This window comes from Alosa alosa, chromosome 1 (genome assembly GCF_017589495.1).
Source record: "Alosa alosa isolate M-15738 ecotype Scorff River chromosome 1, AALO_Geno_1.1, whole genome shotgun sequence".
Classification (NCBI taxonomy): domain Eukaryota; kingdom Metazoa; phylum Chordata; class Actinopteri; order Clupeiformes; family Clupeidae; genus Alosa; species Alosa alosa.
The window spans coordinates 13,164,222-13,188,940 of record NC_063189.1 but is presented as its reverse complement, the minus strand read 5'-3'; the positions used below and the strand labels follow the sequence as shown (position 1 = coordinate 13,188,940).

The 24,719-nt window shown below is 43.2% G+C and overlaps 1 protein-coding gene across 1 annotated transcript; it reads right to left on the bottom strand.

Annotated features, from left to right (window-relative positions):
* Positions 1-16: 16 nt before the first annotated feature.
* On the bottom strand, positions 17-16,683 carry nrd1a (nardilysin a (N-arginine dibasic convertase)). The gene is made up of 30 exons (XM_048261651.1): positions 16,593-16,683; positions 15,583-15,888; positions 14,904-15,156; positions 14,024-14,105; positions 13,685-13,838; positions 11,920-11,993; positions 11,730-11,825; positions 11,454-11,576; positions 11,267-11,324; positions 11,099-11,172; positions 10,715-10,784; positions 10,516-10,593; positions 10,264-10,384; positions 9,608-9,666; positions 9,400-9,454; positions 9,150-9,254; positions 7,712-7,835; positions 7,442-7,528; positions 7,052-7,171; positions 6,895-6,946; positions 6,092-6,242; positions 5,713-5,840; positions 5,340-5,502; positions 5,211-5,242; positions 3,938-3,956; positions 2,615-2,667; positions 2,426-2,509; positions 1,802-2,009; positions 1,599-1,688; positions 17-808 (listed from the first exon to the last, which is right to left on the bottom strand). Exons 2-30 carry the CDS (start codon positions 15,768-15,770, stop codon positions 569-571), a joined length of 3,141 nt encoding a protein of 1,046 aa, XP_048117608.1. The 5' UTR covers positions 15,771-15,888; positions 16,593-16,683; the 3' UTR covers positions 17-568.
* Positions 16,684-24,719: the final 8,036 nt, after the last annotated feature.

Here is a 24,719-nt window from a genome sequence, read left to right as displayed (position 1 = left end):
ACCACAGACCATGGCGCCATGCTTAATGCACTTTTAATAAGTATCATGAACACTCCTCATTTAAGCAGTGACCTTGAAGCCAGTCATATTCACAAGCTGAAGTTATGCAAATGATGAACTGGGATCTCGCCATCTAATTTTGCTCATGCAGCTTCACCTCTTCAGGAATGCCCACGAATACGCAGAACCAAGTCTGTGATCACCTACTGGCTGACATGATAGCAAGGCCAGATCCACCTCCAGTAGTGGTGTAATAGAGAGCCAATGCATTAGTACAAACAAAACACAGCAGATATAGAGGATATCAGTAAAATACACACAACTTTTCTTTTCTAAATTTCCCCAAATTTTGTCAAGTAGGTTGTGTCAATGGACTGATCACACAACAAGGGCGAGTGACAAGGGGTTTCCGTTTCTCTTAAACTCGCCGTCTCCACTGTCCAAGTCGCCTGTGAGCCACCTGGTGGTGTTATTCTGTGAGCGTGTGAGTGGAGAGGTGGTGGCGGTGGTGGATGATGGTGGAGCAGGGACTGGGTGCTTGTGTCGGTCGCTGAGGTGGCGGCTGTGCCTATTTGAGGATCTTGTGGTAGGGGTAGAGTTGCAGAGTGGCGGTGAAGGTGCGGATGTCCGTGATGACGGTGGCCGAGGCCAGCTTCGGGGAGATGGGCAGGAAGGTGAGCTTTGACACCTCGCCGTAGGAGGAAGAGGCGGAGCACTTGATGACGCCACCGTCGTCACCACCTGCTCCTTCTTCGCTGGGGTGCTCCTCACTGGGTGGGTCATTCTCCTCTACCCCAAAGCCCACCACCTGTAAACATAGAGCTGCCATTTTACATTCACTCAAAGCTTTTCACTCTATGCTGGGCAACAGTTTCCTCAAAAGATTGTTTAACAGGAGTGCCATTCATCTATTGCTTGAGTGAAGTCAGACAAATCTGTGAGCACATTTGAATTTGCTCTGCAGATCCGTCTAGCCACCTTCTCATTCATGCCCTTATATGAATAACCAAAAACCCAGGAACCAATCAAAAACAGCAGCAGGTCCTAGGCCACTTCAGAAGACTGAACCCAGGAAATGACCAGGCCATCCCACTTGTGTGACAGACTGTGAAGCTCACCTAACAGGCATGCTGTGCTCCTCATGCACTAGGCATGCTCACATATTTTGGAAGAAAGAAATTTGAAATATTGAACTGAAGCTCAGCTTTCAAAAATGATATTGCAAATCAAATCGCAATATTTTTCCCCAAATTGTCAACCCTATTTTTAAACCTTCCTTTACCAAATCTGTTTGCTGTACTTCCGAAAATATTCTGTAAGAGTTTAATGTAACTGTTTAGTTTCACTGCTGGTTATTCTTAGAAATCTTCATCAAATCAAAAGTGAACAAGGAGCCCCAAGACCAATTCTCTTTTGAGAATACTGTAAGTCTGCCTTCAGCCAGGCGTCTTCTTCTAAGTTCTCCTATACAGAAATTCCAGAGAACCCAAAAGGGTTTTAAATCACTCTTCACATTATTTTCAACATTGTTTTGAATGATCCGGATTGTATCTGCTGTATTTAAGGACATAAACAACTCCTTGGGCATATGGGCTTACATGAACACTCAGCTTCTTGCTGGTTTGGCCACGGTGCTCCATGAACCAGGAAACCAGCTCAGCCTTCGTCATCAGCTTGAGAGCATCAATCTGAACGGGAGGCACAGACAGACATGTGTTTCAAATGTGTTTTTATGTCATTGTTTCATATTGCTGACACAAAGCTCATCATTCATAACAATGCACAAGCACAACCCCCGCACCTCTCGGTTGAGTCTGTCAAAGACGTACTGCTGGGTGACCACCTCCGCCCAGTTCCTGTCCACCTCCTCACCCAGGTGTGTGTCCTCACACTCCTTCAGCTTGATGAGTGCTGTCACCTGCGTCTTGAAAGCCTCATCGCTCAGGGCAGTCATCTTCTCCCCGAAACTCACCAGAAACTCCTCAATCTTCGTCTCAACTAGCTCTGTGCTGAGGTTGGGGAAAAAACACACACACACACACACACACACACACACACACACACACACACACACACACACACACACAAACACACACACACACACACACACACACACACACACACACACACACACACACACACAGGCAACGTATTATACTTCCACAGAACTTTAAAAGAGGCCTCAAAGGAGAATGAAATCAAACACAACAGAGCCGACAGAATCCATTTTCAGGGCAGAATCCAGTTTAGGCCTCTGTTTCTGTGCATTTCAATTAACAGTGGTTACAAGACAGGCAACAATGCATTGAGCATCTAATTAACATCTTGGATAATTGCGGTCTCTTCATCATCCGCCTCTTAGCCATGATTGCAGTCATTACTGTAAGCAGATTTGCAGACTGCAAATTAAATCAGGGCCGCTCACTTGAACTTGGTCGCCTGCGTCTCCACAGTGACGGAGAAGCCCAAGACCCCAGAGGTGTTGCGACAGGTGGGGTACACGTGATACCTGAGAGGGGAGCAATGAAAAGGTCATGGCAGATGCAATCCAACCAATAAAACAAACTCAAGCAGTCCTAACAAAAAATGCCTAGACACAACAACTTGGACGAACCCAAGCGTCTCTTTCGTCCTCAGGAAGTCAAAACATGGCTCCTCCATGTGCATCTAAATATGAAGACAGAGAAGTGTAAGATACAGAGTGCGTAGACACAGACACATTGACATTTTCTGAAAATTCCTTTTAGGGATCAATAAAGTACTCTCTCTCTCTCTGTCTGTCTCTCTCACACAAACACACGCACCACACACACACACACGCACACACACACACACACGCATGCACCCTGTTATCTCTCTGCACTACACTAGCGCACGCACACACCCTGTTACCTCTCTGCACTACACACACGCACGCACACACCCTGTTATCTCCCTGCACTACACTAGCGCACGCACACACCCTGTTACCTCTCTGCACTACACTAGCGCACGCACGCACCCTGTTATCTCACTGCACTACACACACGCACGCACACACCCTGTTATCTCTCTGCACTACACTAGCGCACACACACACTCTGTTATCTCACTGCACTACACTAGCGCACGCACGCACCCTGTTGTCTCACTGCACTACACTAGCGCACGCACCCTGTTATCTCTCTGCACTACACTAGCGCACGCACACACCCTGTTATCTCTCTCTGCACTACACTAGCGCAATACGTTACCTCTGTTATCTGACACTCTGCACTACTACACTAGCGACACACACACCCTGTTACCTCTCTGCACTACACTAGCGCACGCACACACCCTGTTATCTCTCTGCACTACACTAGCGCACGCACACACCCTGTTATCTCTCTGCACTACACTAGCGCACGCACGCACTCTGTTATCTCTCTGCACTACACTAGCGCACGCACGCACCCTGTTATCTCTCTGCACTACACTAGCGCACACACACACCCTGTTATCTCTCTGCACTACACTAGCGCACGCACACACCCTGTTATCTCTCTGCACTACACTAGCGCACACACCCTGTTATCTCTCTGCACTACACTAGCGCACACACACACCCTGTTACCTCTCTGCACTACACTAGCGCACGCACACACCCTGTTATCTCTCTGCACTACGCACGCACGACGCACGCAGTTACTCTGCACCACACTAGCGCACGACGCACTTGTTATCTCTGCACTACACGCACACACACACCCTGTTATCTCTCTGCACTACACTAGCGCACGCACGCACCCTGTTATCTCTCTGCACTACACACACACACACACACACGCACACACACACACACACACACACACACACACACACACACACACACACGCGCACTCTGTTATCTCTCTGCACTACACTAGCGCACGACACACACACCCTGTTATCTCTCTGCACTACACTAGCTGAGTACTCTACGTCCTCCTCCCCACCTAATTCCAGAGAGATTCATCTCAAGAACCCCTGAGGGCTATTGGTCTTGGAGGACGGCCAGCCCAAGGCAGAGTGGCAGAGAGGCCGAGTGGCTGAGTGGCAGAGTGGCAGAGTGGCAGAGTGGCAGAGTGGCAGAGTGGCAGAGTGGCAGAGTGGCAGAGTGGCAGAGTGGCAGAGTGGCAGAGTGGCAGAGTGGCAGAGTGGCAGAGTGGCAGAGTGGCAGAGTGGCAGAGTGGCAGAGTGGCAGAGTGGCAGAGTGGCAGAGTGGCAGAGTGGCAGAGTGGCAGAGTGGCAGAGTGGCAGAGTGGCAGAGTGGCAGAGTGGCAGAGTGGCAGAGTGGCAGAGTGGCAGAGTGGCAGAGTGGCAGAGTGGCAGAGTGGCAGAGTGGCAGAGTGGCAGAGTGGCAGAGTGGCAGAGTGGCAGAGTGGCAGAGTGGCAGAGTGGCAGAGTGGCAGAGTGGCAGAGTGGCAGAGTGGCAGAGTGGCAGAGTGGCAGAGTGGCAGAGTGGCAGAGTGGCAGAGTGGCAGAGTGGCAGAGTGGCAGAGTGGCAGAGTGGCAGAGTGGCAGAGTGGCAGAGTGGCAGAGTGGCAGAGTGGCAGAGTGGCAGAGTGGCAGAGTGGCAGAGTGGCAGAGTGGCAGAGTGGCAGAGTGGCAGAGTGGCAGAGTGGCAGAGTGGCAGAGTGGCAGAGTGGCAGAGTGGCAGAGTGGCAGAGTGGCAGAGTGGCAGAGTGGCAGAGTGGCAGAGTGGCAGAGTGGCAGAGTGGCAGAGTGGCAGAGTGGCAGAGTGGCAGAGTGGCAGAGTGGCAGAGTGGCAGAGTGGCAGAGTGGCAGAGTGGCAGAGTGGCAGAGTGGCAGAGTGGCAGAGTGGCAGAGTGGCAGAGTGGCAGAGTGGCAGAGTGGCAGAGTGGCAGAGTGGCAGAGTGGCAGAGTGGCAGAGTGGCAGAGTGGCAGAGTGGCAGAGTGGCAGAGTGGCAGAGTGGCAGAGTGGCAGAGTGGCAGAGTGGCAGAGTGGCAGAGTGGCAGAGTGGCAGAGTGGCAGAGTGGCAGAGTGGCAGAGTGGCAGAGTGGCAGAGTGGCAGAGTGGCAGAGTGGCAGAGTGGCAGAGTGGCAGAGTGGCAGAGTGGCAGAGTGGCAGAGTGGCAGAGTGGCAGAGTGGCAGAGTGGCAGAGTGGCAGAGTGGCAGAGTGGCAGAGTGGCAGATTTCCACCCAAAGTCCAAAACACAACACACTTACGACAAGAACAAATACTCACTCTGTAACATACTGCAGAAACTCCATTGATTCCTGTTGACAAAGAGTAGTGACAACAGATATGTCAATTGTATTTCTATCAATGGCAAAGGGATCACTATTCAACCAGGAGCCAGGAGTGCCCACCCACCCTGCTAGTGAAGTTGCCCTGCACCAGGCCCTCAGCGTACAGCTCGGACTTGAACCCGCCGACAAAGTCCATGAGGTCAGCAACAGTGAGGCCGTCCACTACAGCCTGGTACTTCTGGATCATGGACAAGCGTGCGTGTTCTAGGATCAGCAACCGTACGTCCCTGCGGTCGGAAGAGAACACAGAAAGAAAATGTGGAGAACCGACACAGAGATAGCATCTACAGAGGATTAGATACTATTTTGTCTCTACTTGCAGGTGTTGGTGGAAATAAGTAGGCCCCCAAGGTACAAAAAAGTAACTTGGAGGAGGAAAGTAAGAAACACATTATGCTGAAGAGGGAAAGTGGCCATATTTAGATGTCTTGACATACTTTCCTAGCTTCTCTGGCTTTATTAGGATGTTGAAGTAGGTCTTCTTGAGCTGCTCAGCAAACATGGTGAACACATCAGGAGCTGCGCTGAAGTCTGCCAGGTGGTCCACGATCAGGTTGAACAGCAGCTGAAACCACACAAGACGGGAGGCCGTGTCTCAGAGAAAACCATAGGAATGAATTTATGAATTCTAAACCAGCATTAATTGTCTGTGCATTCTTATCTACATGCTAACACAGACAGTTGTTTTGGTGTTGTTTAATTTTTTTACTTAAATTGACAATGTTAGACTAATTTTGTACTTTGTATTGGCTATGTGTGTGTGTGTGTGTGTGTGTGTGTGTGTGTGTGTGTGTGTGTGTGTGTGTGTCTCCTCACAGGTAGCTTGTGGTTGAAGCCCTTGACCTTGATGACTAGGCCGTGCTCCCCGGCCACCAGCTTATACTCCAGCTGTGCCACATCAGCCTCGTATGCTGGCTCGGCCAGGTTGTGCGTCAGGATGTTCACAAAGAGGTCGAATAACACCAGGCTGAGGAAGACAGAACAGGAACAGGAACAGAGGCAGGAAGCCTGGAGTCAGATCAACTCAGCTGTTAGAGCAGGCAAACATGCTAACCACAAGCAAGAGTAGTGTGGACTTTTGGACTTTTGTAAGGTTTGAAGGTTTGTAAATCAACTTCATGCCAATGCAAAGTCTTAAGTTAAACTAAAGCTCATTTAATAACTGGGAAAAGTAAATTTATTAATTTAACACCATAGGTGAGACACTGAAGCACAAACATGATGCCACAAAATATATGCAATGCACAAGAATTTTGTTTGTTGACAGACTTTGCACTTTTCCCAGCATTTAAACTATGGCCGTAAATGACTCTTTATTTGGACAGATGGTTTCTGACACTGGGTAGTTTCATACAGAACACTTCACAGTTGGTGAGGATGTAGAAAAAGCACCACACAGCTGCCACCGAGCCCTATCTCACACCTATCTGTCAGTTAACCCTTACAAATCTGCCTATACTCAACTCTATGCCAAACTTGTACTATTCTGGACAATACAAGCTGTGCTGTGAACACAAAAGACAAAAAGACAAATAAAGGCTAGCCAAAAGAAAGGAGGAACTTTTTATTCTATCATCATAGTGCAATCATTTATATCCAAAGCACTTATATGCACTTACTTTTTAGCAGACTTCTGAATCACAGGTGAGATTAAGTGGAACCGGATATATGCTGAAGGCAGACATACAAGTAAGAATTACCAACAACAACAAAACCACAATAATTGAAATCTCATTTTAATGCTACATCAGTGACCCTCACAAAGAAAACAAATACCTTTTGGTATCTTGAACTTGTTGTCCTTCTTATACCAAAGACATCCTCTATCACTGTTGACCACCCTAACAGGATATTCTGTGTCAGGACAGTCCGATGTTTTCAGCGTAAAATCGGTTGCTGGTAGGAGAGAATGTGGACAACATCAATTTGCTACAAGTGTGGTAACATACAATCACCAATGCAAAGTTTTTCATTTTAACACTTGTAGTACATTTAAGACAAAATGCTAGCTGGTTCAAACTACACCACAATATAGGCACTTTATGTATTTATGCTACTGGGTTATATGGTCCATCACAGTAAGTCTGCTCAATGACCTTTTCTTTACTGATTTTTCATGAAGAAATGTTATATAAATAAATAATGCAGTATCTCATACACACATACCAATGAATTTGTTTTCAACTGGGAGATGCAACTCTGGGCTCAGTTCAAAATCGCCTGTCCAGCGCTCGGTCCACTCCTTCTGGACATCTGCAGGGGACAGAGGCCGGGAGACAACAGGAACCATTTACCTCACAGTCAACACATGGCATTCAAGTGTAAAGATTCACTCTTAGGATCTCTGTTAACTACCAGTAACAGAGCATTACAGTTAGCCAACTCTTGACTCTCCCTGTAAATCATCTCGCACGTTATTAGCCCAGTGGGTCTCACCCTCGATGCTGTACTGCGTGCCAAACCACTTCTCCCTCAGGCAACACTGGCCCTCGTGCTCTGGGGACAACAGCATCAGGTTGGCCTTGTCTGGGGTCAGCAGGGACAGAGCAGCAGAGATGACCTGAGAGAGAGAGAGAGAGAGAGAGAGAGGGGGGATAGAGAGATAGGGAGGGAAGAGGAGAGGAGGAAAGAGAGGCAGAAGAGAGGAAAGAGAAGAGGCAGAAGAGAGTAGACATAAGGAGAGAGAGCAAGAGAGAGGATTTTGAGTCACAGGATACGCAATCATTTACATCTGAGATAGTTTGTAATTCCTGTAGAGCTCACCAAAATTATAGAAATGATACAAGACACTAATCCAAGGTAGATTTTCTTCGAGTTTTTGAGCATTTATTTTACCAAATGACATGGGGAACATAATTCATTTCATCCACATATTCTTATGCACCATGCACAACAACGCTACTAAGTTAGCTTAAAACCGTGAGAATCAAGCAAGCCTCACGGGCCGTCACGGCATTAAAGTGACAGGCACTCAATTCGACTTGCACAGCCTTTTGCCTATTTTGCCTTTTGTCTTAATTAAAAAAAAAATAGGACATCAATTATTTTTTAATGTATCATAAATAAATAAATGTTATTATATAAATAAATGTATTAACTTATGCACAGCACTGTATATTCTAAATAGTAATAGTTTGTACAGTGGCCTACAGTGTACAGTTGTACAGTGGCTAATTACTAATAATGTAAATGAAAAAGGTGAAAGAAAAACATGAATAATCCTGTTCAAGTACTGCAATAATCATGCTTTGTAAATGCTTGTGTTGATGGTTATGTCATAATTTGTAACTCAATCTGTCCATTTCTTTCACAAACTCCACCAGAAGTCACCATTTAAGGAGTCATTTTTTCAAAATGTTTTTTTTTTTTGGGGGCTACCTACGATCAACAGCACCGCTGCTGGAAAAATTTCTAGGGGAACTGGAAACGCCTTCTGATTAGAGAAGGTATATAAGTATATATACTCTTTTGATCCCGTGAGGGAAATTTGGTCTCTGCATTTATCCCAATCCATGAATTAGTGAAACACACACAGCACACAGTGTACACACAGTGAGGTGAAGCACACACTAATCCCAGCACAGTGAGCTGCCTGCATCAACAGCGGCGCTCGGGGAGCAATGAGGGGTTAGGTGCCTTGCTCAAGGGCACTTCAGCCGTGCCTACTGGTCGGGGTTCGAACCGGCAACCCTCCGGTTACAGGTCGAAGTGCTAACCAGTAGGCCACGGCTGCCCCGAAGGTCTGACTATTACCCCAGTGCCAGCTCAAGGACACCTGTTATACTAAATGATATGGTTTAATAAGAAGCTTCTATTGCAGCACAATCCTTGAAGAAACAATGATATAAGCAGTAAGGCTGTGATAAGCACGTACCTCTGGTTTGAACTCAAACATAAGCTGGTCTCCTGTCAGGTAGTCCTCCTTCGGAAACAGCTGCATGTTTTCACAGATGTCCTCCACATATTCAATTGGATCTGTCTGTAGGGCATCCAATGTCAGCAAAGTAAGTATATATTATAAATAATACAATTAAATAAATCATGGACACACAGACTGCATTCAGTGAATCACTTTCTCAAAATCATACAGTGAATTATAACAAGTAGAAGAGAATGACTTGTACCTGTTCCTGATAGTGGAACTCATTTGCTTCAATCTTTTGAATTTCCTCATATATTCTGAAACCATGTACAGAAAGAGGAACAAAATGAATCAGTGGCCAGCAGACACACAATTACCATGTTCAGTTTTTCCTTTACATTTATAGGGCAGGCGTGGACATGGATTGGAGAGGCCCTTATTCTACTCTAAAAATACTGCAGGTAACCTACCTCTGCTGGGGCCCCAGGGTCTGTAGCATTTTCATGTACTGGAACACCAAGTGGACCACCTGCAAAAGAAGCCAGGAACCACATCTCACATCAGGACCTATCAAAACCCATCACCTCAGGCAACAGAACATGACAGCCCCCCTATAGCCTTGCGACATACTAAGTCCAGCTGAAATTACATGCATCGCCTCCCCCTTCTGAGAGTTTAACGTTTTGAGCGTGGCCGGTTGAGGACCAATGAGGCTTTCTGGGGGGAGAGTGAGGCACTAAACTTGATTACGAAGCGTTAAGCAGCGATAGGACTGAATAAACCCAGTGGATAATGGATACTGGATTGCTTTAACCTGCTTCCTGTCTGGCTCAGGGCTCTGTTAATCCTATTAGACACACATGCATCAAACCAGCTCCATTTACTTCAGTAAAGATGCTGGAGGAGGGTCGTATGGAGGCCACCACAACACTGTAATGATGTTAGGTGTGACTTGTACAATATACCATGTAAGGTTTGGGTTAAAGCCATGTCTGGTCATCTCAGAATGCTTAATTTTTTTCAATGTCGGAGGAATTCAGTGTACTGTAAGCAGGATGAATGAATCAAGGCTTGGAGGCAGGGAATTATGGGTAGTGGGTCTCTGAGCTGGAGGGTATGCACTGACCTGATAGAAATTCTGGAAGCCCTCGTCAGTCAGTGTGATGGAGACGCTGAAGATGGAGTAGGTGGTGTTCTGGTCAAAGCCGGTTTCGCTGTTACCCCCAAAGAGAGCCAGAGCCCAGCACCTGAAGGGGTGAGACAGAGACATGAGAGAGATTTGCCATTTCCGTCACACGAGGAGCAGAATTTCAGAATCCGTGTGGGATTAGTTAGAGGACAGCATTTCCTTTGCGCGTCTGGACAAGGCGACACTTACTTTTTCCTCAGCAAAGACAGAATGCTGCCAGTTCCTTCGTGGCCGATTAGCCAAGATATGTAATGGAGGGGTTTTACCCTGGAAATAAACACACAAGCCAGGTTTGAGCTTAAGCAAAAATAAAAGAAGCTGAAGATGTTTAGACCACCTTGAAATGGCTAATAGCTTTGTAATTGGTGGAGACTCTCAGCATTCTCACCTGTAATGTTTTTCCTGAGGAGGCAGGGCCCAGGTGATGGTGAGGGCGTGAACTTTTCTGACAGGCACCACTGCAACACAGATGGCATTCCAATGGCATATTACACACACACACCTTCAGCCAAAATATCGCTGGCCACAGGTACATTATACTCATCAGTGCATGACATGATCAACTCGTTACTGAAGTAACACTTTGAGTGTAGCAACAACTAAACGATGGACATTTATCAGTATGGGTGGTCTTGGTTCATCTTTAGAGTTAGCAATATAATTATACAATTCATTAAAACATACTTTTGTAAAACAGCATGTGTCATAACATGGTTAGCAATAAAGTATACAGTACAGAGTTTCCTAAAATGGAAATATTTTACAGACAGACCTCTGTAAAGCTTGTTGAAAGCCGGGGTGTCAAAAGGATCCACCAACTCAGAGAAGTTTGGTTGTGGCTGACCGCTACAAGGAAAATAAATAAATAACCGTGTCAACATAACTATGTCATAAAATACAGTCAGACCAGCACAGACTGGGACTTGGTCTCTCAACTCACTTGTTTGGAACCTTACTGAAGATCTCCCGCACCCATTCTTCTAGTGTGTCCAACTTCTCTGTGAGAAGGGAAAGCAGCACAAGTATGTTGGCATGGTAAATAGAATTTGGGCCATCTGAGTCAGGAGAGTACAGCATCCCTTTGGTTTGGACAGGGAATGAAAAAAGGCAGAATTTAGCACACATACCTTTAGACTGCACTGCTAAGGTCATGTAATGCGCCGAATAGTATCTCTTCCAGAACTCGCGAAGACGCTTATAAACGTTGATCTTCTGTCTTTTAGGTTCATGCTTCAAAGTCTCCGCATTTCCTGGCCAGAAAGAAAACAAAAATGTCAGCACTCCTCATTAGAATCTAACAGGTCATAGAGAGAGGGCACTTACAGTATGAACAAAGCATATGGGGACCACACATATGTTTTCTCCCAGGGTCATATAACATTGTGAAAGAGTGTGATTCTCACCCCAGCAGAACTTTCCCATGGGGTGGTTGTCCCTGGCCAGACCACCGAACAGCATCTCCTTACGATGGGAGTCAGATGGCTTTGCCAGCTGGTACTCTTTGAAAGAAAACATGCAATCAGAATCAACAATAAAAACAATACAGTAGCTGATTGGACATCATCATCTCACAATGTTGTTAGAAGTTCTTACCGCTGTCCACAGCTTCCACCTCTCTTTCAATGGCATCTTTGATCATCAACGGACATATGAAGAACTGTGCCCACCTAGAATTACATGACAAATATAAACATATGTTCAAAACTATCACAAGGTTACCTATCAAACATGCAGTGTAGTTATATGTTCAGAATCTGTTTTCAACACTAACCATCGAAGACCATCAACATTCATAAAATACTGAAGCATGTCATACTCAAGATGACACTAGGAGGAAAATGGGTTTCTGAGAAAATTTCTGAGATTCTCTATGTGCCATTAAACTGATTAGGTGTTAGCCGGAGGGTGGAAATGTTACCCTTGCACATACACATCCACATTTTAAAGGACATGCTTCAAAGAGTGGCAAGTGTGGTGAAAGGCACAAGGCGGGCAGAGTCCACTTAATATTATGATGAGACATAGGATGTGTGATCATGTTCTAAATGTAACAGAAAATGAAAAACTAAAGATCTTTGGCTGTAAGCGTCTTATGCATGAATATTACTTTTTTTTGTAATGCAATGTTTATTGAGTTTTGAACAATGGGAAGTCTTATGTAGGTGAGTTAGAAGCTTTTCTGTCTGGTCTTTATGGACAAGGACTTGAGGCATTTCCTTTTGTGGCCTTGTTGACTGTACCATTTCAACTCTGTATGACAGCTCTGTTTTGTCTATCCATTCAAAAGTCCATGGGTAAGGACAGTATGGCCTCTTCATTTGAATAATTGGTTTTCCACTGTTGAGCAGCGATGACAGATTTCCATCCAACAATAATGCCTCGTGCAGACATCTGCATGCCGTTTGTGAATACTACAAACAGTGTAGAGCAGTGTTTCTCAAAGTGTGGTCCGCAAGCTATCCCAAGTGGTCCGCGAGCAGACGTGGTAAAATATAATATAGATGAGTTGTTTGCAATATTGAACCAACTTGTATGAAAATCGAAACAGTTCTGCAACACTGTCTATGTAAGATATGCCAGTTTAAATCATATGAATCCTCTGACACCATAAGCAAAGTGCAAAGACACTAAGCAAGGTGGTTCAGTGAGTATACCTATTGTGTAGGCTAATATATTGTTGAAGTAAGTCTAATCTTTTTTTTTTAGCTAGGTGGTCTGTGTGTTTCTTTTTTATTGGTTAAGTGGTCTTTCATCTGAAAAAGTTTGAGAAACACTGTTGTAGAGTAACACATTTTGACTGTGCCTAACACATTTACAAAGCTTCTATTGATTCTAAAGAAGTGTTGTGGGGTTACTTCCTTAAGTTAAGTTTAACTTAACGGACATCTGTCGTAAGTGATCAAGTTTGCGAGGGTGTAAGGGTTCAAAACACTAATAACAGGAATGGGACAGCACCTGTTACCTATCATTAAATTGACAAGGCAAAAAATGTGTTGCAAACACGTTTCCGTTTTATGGCAGTTATTTACTGATGGTTTTTCAATGGCCTCAAGCCTCCCTTTGGGTGACTCTCTGTTTTACGTCACAACGCTATGTATTGTAGGTAATTCCCTTGAGTTAAGTGTGCATAGATGCTGACTTACGGAAAGGGCACAGAAAGGGTGTGAGCGAGCCCTCGTGCACTTCACAATTTCGCAGTGGGACAGCCCTAAGCCCTCACGAAGTTCGCGGGAACGCACATCAAAGTGTGTGAGTCCGTGAGGGGAGAGATTAGGATTCAGCCTATATTTTGTGACTTGATCTCGAAAGCACATGTGATTCCCTGAGGATAAGAAACCACAGATATTCATGGGCCTACCTATCAAGGGCTTCTTTGAAGTGTTTCCTCTGCACATCAAACTGGAATATCGTCCTCTCACAGTCGGTGGAGGCATTATCACTACCGCCATGTTTTTTCAGGAATGCATCAAAGCCATTTTCTGATGGATACTTCTCACTGCCCATAAACACCACTAGAGAAGAGGATGGCAGCAGGTGAGGAAAAGAGAAGAAATAAGTAAGAGAGAGGTGGGAGGGGGACACAAAAGCAGGAAAGTAATATTTTAGTAGTATTTTTTTTTTCTGCAGCAGAACTGGTAAGTTTTGGATGACACCTAAATTCCATCCATACAAGTTTCATCTATTTGTAGCGACTCACTGTGTTCAAGGAAATGGGCTAGTCCTGGCAGGTCATTGGGGTCGCTGAAGCTCCCCACGCCAATGCAGAGTGCAGCAGCAGACTGGTGCAGCAGAGGAGAGAGAGAGAGAGAAAGAAGAAGCCTCTTGAGAGACTACATAACACAACAGGCAAACAAAGCAACCCCACCGCCAACCCTGTTTCAACACAGCAGATCCATTACGTCTTGCCGTTAATCTCATCTTTATCAATGCAATCTTAGCCAGTTCCTCTTCAGAAGATGGCTTGTTCACACAACTTACTTCCCAAGCCCAATCATACAAAGGGAAGAATGAAAACATAAACATGAGTCTAGTACTTTGTTAATGTAATCACCTTATGGCACACAAACAGCCTTGCTTAACACACAGAAATAACTGTGGTACAAGCTGCATGTTCACCTCCCACTCCTGATCTCATGCAATGCAATACCATGTACAGTAATAACTACCACATTGCATCATTCACAGAGGCAGTGTCTAAACTGGGATGCTGGTGACAGAGGAGCTAACGGGGTCCTAATGAGTGGGCACGAATCTCAGTGTTGGCCCGGCTCAAATCTACAGGAAGCTGCTGGTATGTGTCAGTATGATGAAAAAGAAAAACAAACCAAACAACAGACTTCCGTTCATCTTTAAACATGGTTTCCTATGAGTGGCAGCTTGCTGTTGCAAGATGAGCTTGGCCACAAATAGCATGACACTATTTGAAATTAGTAATGATAAATGCAGCATTGCTATAACAATGTTGTAAATAATACAAGGAATTTGTACAATTCTAATTTAATGCAGTGTGCGACTGAGGGATTACTGAGATATGCTTTCCCAGCTCTAAATATTGAGCATCTCTTTGGCTTGCTGACCTGTTTTTCAGAGCTTGCTTTCTTCTTTCTCGTGTCATTTTCATCATCCAGGTCCTCAAAGTCACTGTCCTGTTCATCATCTCCTTCCTCTGACTCTTCGTCGGTGCCTTCTCCCGAGTCACCCTCCTCAGCACTCCCCTCTTCCTCCTCCTGCTCTTCCTCCTCCTCAGATTCTTCATCGTCCTCGGAGGCCACCTTGCCGCTGAAGTCTGAGATAAGGAGAGCTCTCAAGCCGTTACCAAGAACAATGTACCTGTACCAAAGACGTAGAGAGAAATGTACGTGTGAGTTTCAGACAGAATCTCAGATTTGTGCTGAATCCTCAGTGAATGCAGTGGCTTAAGGCAAGGGACTTCACCATACACTCAATACTTAACAGCTCTTCTTTCACGGTGTGATAGACACCTAGTCCCAATCTAAGCAAAACTATGATTACAAGAGAGGAAACATGGGTATCCCCTTACATTCTAACATGAAACAAGCCTTTCAGTGTGCGATCAAATTCCATGTAAACTTGGCAAGAACTTTCCTCGAACCATGGCAGTAACAGTGATATAATAGGATTATTAATGCGCTTCTGAGATGTAAGAGACTGTAAAGAATTTCAGAGTTGTATCAGATGAGTTAGAGAGCAAGCCAACATTGCACTAGATAACTTGTTGACCATATAGAACTTTACCTGTACTGCTTTGGGTCACTGGGAGATTTAACAATTTCTGGATCTCCTTGACTGTCTTCTCCACCACCATCCCCGGGAGGCACATCCTGGTCTCTTGGTTGTGAGAGCTGATGTCCCTCTCCCCGATCCGAACCAGGCGCCAGGGCTGCACTGCATTCAGCGTTTTTGGACTTGTTCGTGAGGGGCATTCTCACTGATGGCACTTTAGTATTGTAGCTGAATGACACCGTGTAACGATAAGAATGACAGGTAGACAGCCACTTGCAAAGTCGGATTGTACTTCTCGTTGCCTTGAACAGCGAAATCCTGAATATATGATGCAAAATACCGGACAGACAGACAGGGTTGTGTGAGACACACTAGAACATGTGGAGAGGAAAACAATCGTATGAATGGCTTTGGAAGCTCCCTACATGCTGCTTTGTGCCAAAAACAATACTTCCAAATAAAATGCTGGCACGGCTAAGCGCCAACAGCTTTCATCAATAGACTTTCACTCCCAACCAGCCCAAATGGCATTGCTAGTTAGCTAACATTTAATGTCACCCATTCCCAATGCGTTGGGAGATAGAATATCTAACACACATAGGCTACAGAAATCATTTTCACCCAACACATAATACTTAACGTGGAAGTAGCCCTTAACAGTGACACTGACTTTATCAACTGTAGAGCCAAAATGTCTGAACTAGCAAGCCAATTATCTGGACACTAGTGGACTACCAGGCTAACGTTTCAGGGCTAATAAGCGAACTATCACCAGAGTCCGTCTATCATGATGGACTGTGCTATCATGCAGCGTGCTAGCCCTGTGGTGCTAGCTGGCAACACTATTAGCATCCAAAGGGATGTTGTAACACGTCTTACAGGATGGTGGTTTAGACAGTGAACAAACAGATTTCTGTACAGATAAAATTTGTCTCAGCAAATTCATATAATGTCTGTTGCTACTCTAACAATGAATTTATTACAGTTAAACAAGTTGCAGCGTAGCATCAAAACTATCATACCTGCTTGTCGCTGTGGATCAACCTAACTTCCGTACTCTAAAGTGGGTGGAACCTTTGCGGCAAAGTGATTCGTGATTTGCTCAGAAATAGTGCGACACTGTTACGGATTCCAGTTACTGTCATTCCATGCAAGTGACAAGGCCAGGCCACAGGCCCCGGGATTCTTGTGGGAGGATGATTAATAATGCACGATTTTGAATTGTATCAACACATGTCACTTAAATATGTGCATCATTGATGACTGTCAAACGTACCTAACCTAATCATCTCTGCTCCAGATTGTTAATTTAACGAACTAGCTGGTGCATCACCTTCATGCCTCACATCCATGCTTACATTATGTTACACTCATTCATTCATACACTCATGCAATCAATCAATCAATCAATCAGATTTTATTTATATAACCTTTCATGCAAAGTGCTGAATAGTAGGCACCAGTAGGACCTAGGAAAATACATGACAGATAAGATCAGTAGGGCAAGAATGAGAAATTGTCAGTAAACTCGATAAGTAAATCATAGTAATGGTAAGAAAGGTAAAATAAACAAATGAAAGGTGGAAATGGTAAAAAGGTCAAACGAATAAAAGGCTTTCTTTCTGGTCCTGGTTAAAACATGTGCTGTAGCCTTTTCTATGGTCTGTAACCTGTTTAAAACTTTCTTGGGAAGACCAAAAAAAGAACATTTGCAATAGTTCAACCTTCTGGTGATAAACGCATTGAACAGTTTTTTCTGCATCTGCAGGAGAGGGAAATGACGGTAGTCTACATTAGCAGTATTTCTGAGAGGGTAAAATGCCTTTTTTTGTGTTATGGCAGATATATTGTGTTAATTGTGTTTGAAATGTTATAAGTGATACAAATGGCACAAACTGTAGGCCTTGCCAAACCACCATTGTGTTCCATTATTTATAAACAAATGCAGTCATTTTGTTAGCTTAAACAAGACCCAAATAGTTGCAGCCTAAGACTGCATTGATGCATATAGGCCTATGTTTTGGTCTTATTCATTTACCTATTTTTATTATTATTATATTTTTTTCATAGCCATGCGTTCCGGCCTCATGTCCATTGTATACAAAGTCAATGCATCATGCCTTGTTCATAATTTGCAGGAGGGGAAAAGTCATTTTTCTAGTCCCTTATTCTATCATCGCCCCTTACAATATTGATGTAGGTCATGTGTATTTATACGGGGATGTTTAAGAAATGATAATTATAAAGTGGGCTAGCTAATTTTCATTTTAAATATAAAAAAGAAGGTGTGGTGTTTACTGCACTACTGAAGAGAGCCACAAGGTGACAGACAAACCACTATTTGCTGGGAGACAGGGTCAGAATGGGATGAAAAATTCAAATGTCCTTTTCAGCATATCTGTGAGGGGCTGGCGAACACCAAAGCAGGGGGTGGAGGGCCTGATGCAACCCTAACAAGGTTGGGTGCAGTGGCTTTGTGGGCCAGTCTTTCTACTGGGCACTTAAGCACCTGGGACTTGAACTGGACAGGAGCAACGCCATCAAGAACATCATAGATGATTCAGAGAAGGCATCAAGGTATCTGTGGATTGAGCAGGGCGATCTGAGCTGCTTGGATAGAAGGAACCACCTCATCTGCGTTGCTTGGACTAGGTTATTTGTCTGATGATGAAGGACCTGAAGCACCCAATGATGCCAGGTATTATCACCAGTGAGCTGTCCAAACTGCATCGTAAGGTGTGTGCCAAAGCCACCACTTAAAGATGCTTTCCCAATATAGTTATAATGCATGCAATGTGCAGGTTGGGTATTTTGACACCTTGTCACCTCAAGTGAAGAACTGGTTACCAAGCAGAAAACCTATCAAGAGATGGTTGCAAGGCTATCAACCAAATTGGTGGTAATACCTTAGGTCAGATTAGGTTCACACCCACAACACTCAAGTCCCTACTGTATGGCAACGTCAGCTAATACCTCATTCTCCAGGTTTGAGCATGTAGCCCATGTTACCCCACTCATCATTAGGAAATTCAGGAGTTATCACATACCACTTATTCAATTTCATTGTGATTTGAACTTGAAATAGTATAGTTACTGCACAAGCCTGTCTTGATGAAAAGAACAGCTTTGTGTCAGGTCACTGAAACTGCTGGAATTAGTCATTAGAAAAGAGTGGTCGAGTGCACTGGTGATATTGGATGACTCAGCCTGAGACTGCCCCAGTTTTTCTAACACTGGCTTGCAGCATCATGGTGGCCCTTACAAAAAATCTTTGGTAATGTAAATGTCTGTGCCAGATTGTCAGTTTTACTGTTAGCCTATGGATTAGTTTGTGGGACTCTGACCCAGGGTTTAAATAGTCAATGCTGGCATACTAGTCTGGGATGACTAAACAAATATCTCGGCTTTTGTACTCAGTGTGTCTTTTGTTTCCAAAACCAATCGATTTGTTGTGTGTATGTAGCTAAACCTGTAGGATGACCAAACAAATTTAGGCTTTAACACACTTTAACGTCTGCCATTTGTTTCCATAATCAATCAATTTATACCTCCAGTCATGCATATTGTTGTTGTATATGTAAGTTCTTTTACTGAATGCAAACCAATATACAGAATCAAAACCATTTATATCAAGATCTATCATTTCGACTGAATGAGTTTACCTTCAGCATGTCTGCAGCATGTTTGAAGTTTGAAAAAAGCAAATAATTTGGAAACAGTGGACTTAATAGCATGTGCAATAGAGTGTTGATCGACTGCTTTGCCACTGTTTGAGATGCTGATGTCTTCTTGTACTCCAATCTCCTCTGCAAGCTTTCATGCTCAAAGTCTGCAATCAATATCCCAGTGTAAACATATTAGCCAATTTGACTCATGTAAATCTATCTCAAGTGTAATTACTTTTTTAAATTTTTAACAAAGTCTCTGTTTTTAAATAATGAATGCCACTCACAGTGGCAAGAATTGCAAAAGAAAGTCCAGTGTTGACCATAAAGCACAAAGGAATTTGTGAAGACAATATTACAACAGGACCATGTAACGAAAATCCTCACATTGTCACACTAAAGTCCAAGCATCAAACACTGCCCGACCTGACTGATTCATTCAGAAGTTATAGAAATTTACTCAGAATCTCAGCTGCACATCCTTAAACACCCACCATCTCAAAGAAGGTCAGCAAAAAGTGGATGCTAAATAGACATCCCACAGACTGCATAATGTGCTTCTCAGTGGGTCTGTAGGCGCATACAGTATGAAAAACACAGGCCCTGCGCAGTGGGTTGTCCCAAACGTCATTTCATTTTCCTCTGCAGTATGTGGCCCCAGTAGAACGCCAAGAAGCATTTTGACAAATTAGCACTTCGTCTAACATGAATAGAAAAATGCATGTGGTTGAAGTGAAAATTCCTCCCATTGAAAGTACAGGGACATGTTTAGCGTAGTCCTTGCAGTTTAGCTAAATATCTCCCTGTCTAGAATAAGAAAACCAAGAAATAACAATGTACAGAAGAGAACTGGGTGTGTATTTTTAAAGGGAAAAATGTGTTGTGGTGGAAAAGATGTTCTGTTCAATCTTTTCATTGAATCATATGGTAAATGCTGTGCTAATATTTTTGGCCCATGTGTAATAACCAAATGTGCTCATTGTTTATCTGTTCATAAACATTCACAGTTATACAAGGAGAAGTTGATTAAATCAATTGTCCAGGGTCATTATGTTGCTTTATATCATCTTGTAAGCAAACAGAAATTACTTCTCTAATGTAGCCATTCAGTGTCTTGGCAAGGATTTGATATTCTCTCTCTGTTCCACGTCTCTGCTCTTTGGAGTCCAATTTAATTACCTTTGAAGTCTGTGTCAGCAGAGGGTAGTGACTGGTGCATCCATGACACTACATTACCACAGTATGTTTATGTGACATTTCACTGCCAAGCAATATGGTGTTATTGCAGTATGAAAACTTAACTCTTCAACAGCTTTGTGTAGCTAGCCTGAGACTTAATGAATAGCTCACATAGGTTAATTGCTTTCTTTGAAATATGCTATGTCAATATTCATTAGTGTCCTGCAATGTAACTTATTCTTTATTTTACCAATTATGGACAAGTCTCTGCACATTAATCAGATGCAAGACTGCAGCAGATTGCCCTAGCCAGTTCAGTTATTTAATTATACAGAAAGAGATATGGATATTAAACTGTAGTGATTCCCACTATGATTGTCGTACATGCAGTATATAATTCTAATAAGTAATTATGCATACAGATGAGCATTGAGTATAAATACGAGTGCAAGGATAGCATGTGCCAAGTGAATATTATGAGTAATGCACCACTTCATAATGTCTTATACGAGTACAACAAATACATTTAATGAAAGTGTCTCTCTTTTTTACAGGGGCATCTTTAAGGGGCATTATTTAGAATTGTTTCCTTTGTTTGTTGAGTGAGTTTGTTTGTGAGTCTAATATGAAACAAATATATGCTGATGCCTTTGCCACTTAAACATGCACTTGTATTCAAGACTACATGATAAATCCAACATCCAGGGACATCATGCTATGAGTGTTCAAGACGATTCAAGGGTTAAATAGAATAGCACCATTAACAAAGAGTAGGTGAGGCGGAAATATTATCATATTCTTCATCATGAAGAAAATCACCCAAGTGAAAAACAAAAAGGAAAAAATTAAAATAAAAAAAAAAAAAACAGAAAACTGATTGAAAGCTGGCAGACTTTAGATGCAGTGCAGCAGCACTGAAGCTGCCTAATGCCTTTGGAGTCACAGCACTCCTAATCTACCCAGGGTTTACCTGGATGCTCTAAAGGCCAGGTTCCCATGACAACCAATTTAAATCCTAATTAAATGGGAGGTTTGTGTAATTAGCCCTAACAGTTTTCTATAGCTCAGGGCCTGCTGTCGTTGTCTGAGGTCTGTGGGAGCATGGCAGAGGAGAAACCGACATGGCGATTGCTGCACAATCACCTGTGGATTTCTTTGGTCCCAAGCTGTCTTGTGTCTGGAGTGTCCTTGACCCCCCCCACCCCTATCCCCGTGTCACCCCGGTAAGGTAATTAACAAATGCCTTTAGGCAAAGTGATCTCAAAAGCTTGACCACAGCTGTATAAACCTGTGAGGTGGTGGGGGAGATATTCCTATTATGTGAGGTGCATTCCTTTTCATTTGGGAATGGGTAGCCATAAATCAAGCAAGGGCAATAATTTACATTACATTACATTTGGCTGATGCATTTTTAACCAAAGCGTCTATCAACATGGTAAACAGTTTAAGATTTTTAAAGCAATTCTGTCAATTCAACAATTCTAGGACAATTTAAAAAGGTAGAGTACAATAAGAATAAGTGCATCAGTGAGTGCTGTTTTTAAACAGTCAAGTGTCAGTTCTAGTCAGGTGGTAAGTGCTAGGATCAGCAAGACTAGTTGTAAGTAGTGCTACGAGAGGAGATGTTCTCTGAAGAGTTGGGTCTTCAGGAGTTATCATTAGTAAAGCCACCTCCATGCTTTTTAACCAGCTGTTATTTGCAAACACTACTCACAACCAGATTTCACACTTGAGTTGGATGTGTAAAGCGTACCTCTGGCAAAAGTCTGGTAAGTGAATCAATGAGTAGTTTACATACTCCCTCCAAACAGCTATGTTCTAAAAGGAAGTCCATTGATCTTGGCAGTGTAGGTATTTGACAGCCATGCAAGGACACATCAATACTTCTTAAGGACTGGCTGATATTTAATTATATCCCAGTGTATACCCATTTAGGGAATGGTGCTAGTCACGTAGCCAGCAAGGCCAAATGAAGCTGAGCAAAGAGAAATATTATAAATGCACAACCAAACCAAAGCAAAAACAGGGTTTGATTACAATGGCAAAATACATAGGTGAAAAGAGAAGCAATATACAGCAAGTAACTCGCATTTGACACTCACAATAAGAGTGGTGGATTTAAAGGTAATGTCCACGATTCTGGCAAAGGTTCTTGACATTGGAGCTCAACGATCAAATGACACCCCTCCCTACTGTATGTTGCTGAGTGCTGCTGATTGTCTGGAATTGTTTATGTTTTTTTATTGTTTATCTGAGCCACTATGTTTGTTATAGAGGCAGGCCTGTGTACTGTATGTGTACCAGTCTTTTTAAAGCACACACTCAGTGGCCAACTAGAGGACCACAAGGACAATCAGCTGCATTTGGATCACAATCACATAGAAGAATGGCAACCATACAGGGGAAAAAATGAATGTCTGTCAGGGGAAAAAATGAAGTCTGAATCTTTTTTGTAATAAGTCATTTTGATTTCTGTAGATCGCAGTACATTGCATAGCCATGTAGATGGTTTATCACAAGCCACCACACAAACCCTAAGAGATTTCTGTCAGGCTATGTGTATCAGCACCACAAAAGCTGGGTGATTGTCTGATGGAGATCCACTGGAAAGCTTCAGTGCTCTGTAGCTTGGAATGAAGATGTTGCATTATAATGTATGGCCAGGGCCTATCCGTTATCTTGGAGACATTTGCATGATGGAGACCAAAAATCAATACAAGAATGTGCTCTGAATTAGAGTAATAGCTTCAGGTTTATAATGGTAGGCCTACTCTTTGCTTGAAGTAAGCATAATGTAGAAGCTTTAATGAATGGTGTCTTTTGCTTGTATGGAAGTGGGATGTCTGAAAACCAATAAAGTGCATATTATGTAAGAGTAAAAGGAATATCATAGACATAAGAGAGAATATCACGATCCGTCAGTCACATTTTGATTTCACACTTCAAGTTTTTTTTTTAATCTCAGCAAGAAACGAAATTGTGAAATGAAATTTTAAAACAGCCTTGCCAGACATTTTCTACATTTTTTTATATATATACTGTAATATAGCTCCACCAGCACCAAAAGCTCATTTGAATTCCTACACTAAATATAGGCTAATGAATAGCAAATGGTAATGTAGTGGTAATGCAAAAATGGGGGCCAGAATAGGGGACAGTATTAATCAATTCATTTTATAAAATAGCCTACTTATACCTCCAAAAGGATATTCATAAATTAACCACTTGTGCTAAATAAGGATATTTTATAAATTAAGTTCAGGTAGAATATATAGCACAGTGATGTAAGATTGTAGGATATTTAGGTAAATGAGCTAGCCTAACAAAACGCATATGTGTATCACCAGTTCCTGCGTAATGGTAGCATGCAGTAGTAGGCTATACATTCACCTCATTTTGTGAAGTCCGTGGCCTCTGAGAGAGCTATGCTCAACCCTTAACTGCATTCAAATGTCAACTTTACTAACTACAATAGACTTTAAAGACCCCCTGTGGTTTTGCCTATGCGCGCAGGTGGGAGTTCTTCCCTATCTCCTCCATGATGTCAAAACCACATAGCCTGCTCTGCCATCCAGCTGTCTGTTGTCGGTAACCTATTTCACGAAACAGTTAACAAAATAAGTCGGCGTAATAAGATTCAAAGTTTGCCAATTTTGTAGGTGATGAATATAACATGAATTTTCAGGAGTATGGAATTGCCCGCAGGTCTCTGAGTGATAGTTGAGAAAGTCGCCACAGTAGATGTTGCGCAATGATGCCAGCTGGCAGAAAGTTTCCATGGAAACCAAAATAAGGCCCTGTTAAACGGTTAGAGCGATATGCATTGGGCAAAATATACAAGCAGTTAAAATACAATCAAGTGGTTAGCCTACTTCACACACACTGAGGTCCTTCAGTTAAGATCTATGTCCTCAAAGGTAGTGATGACAAACTTCACCATATCCAACATTCCACAGGAATTCGTTTGTAGCTTAAAACAATGGCATGTCAATTCTTTTGAAAATATTAAAATATTTAATTGGCACAAGCATCATAACTCATTTAGAAGAGATGTTCTCGACTGCATGCTTGTGGACGGTTGCAGCATTAATAGTCTAATGTCCTGATAACAAATGTAGAAGATGCCCATGCATGTGCGCGCCCTGTAGCCTACAGTGGGTTACATGTTTGTGAGTAGCCTACTATAAAACCCGTAGCCTACTTTAAACTCAAAGCTGTTGCTGTATTTATCAATGCGCTAGTAGCACCTTTCTACCTCCAATATTCCAGCATCAATTCCGAACTGAACAGGCTGTCACTGGATCA

Excerpts from the sequence above, each read along its gene's own strand:
- nrd1a (XM_048261651.1), bottom strand. The coding sequence starts at position 15,770 with ATGCCCCTCACGAACAAGTCCAAAAACGCTGAATGCAGTGCAGCCCTG. Across the intron at positions 11,994-13,684 it reads TTCAAAGAAGCCCTTGATAG|GTGGGCACAGTTCTTCATAT; the intron begins GTAGGCCCATGA and ends ATGTAATTCTAG. Across the intron at positions 5,841-6,091 it reads GCTTCAACCACAAGCTACCT|CTGCTGTTCAACCTGATCGT; the intron begins GTGAGGAGACAC and ends GTGTGGTTTCAG.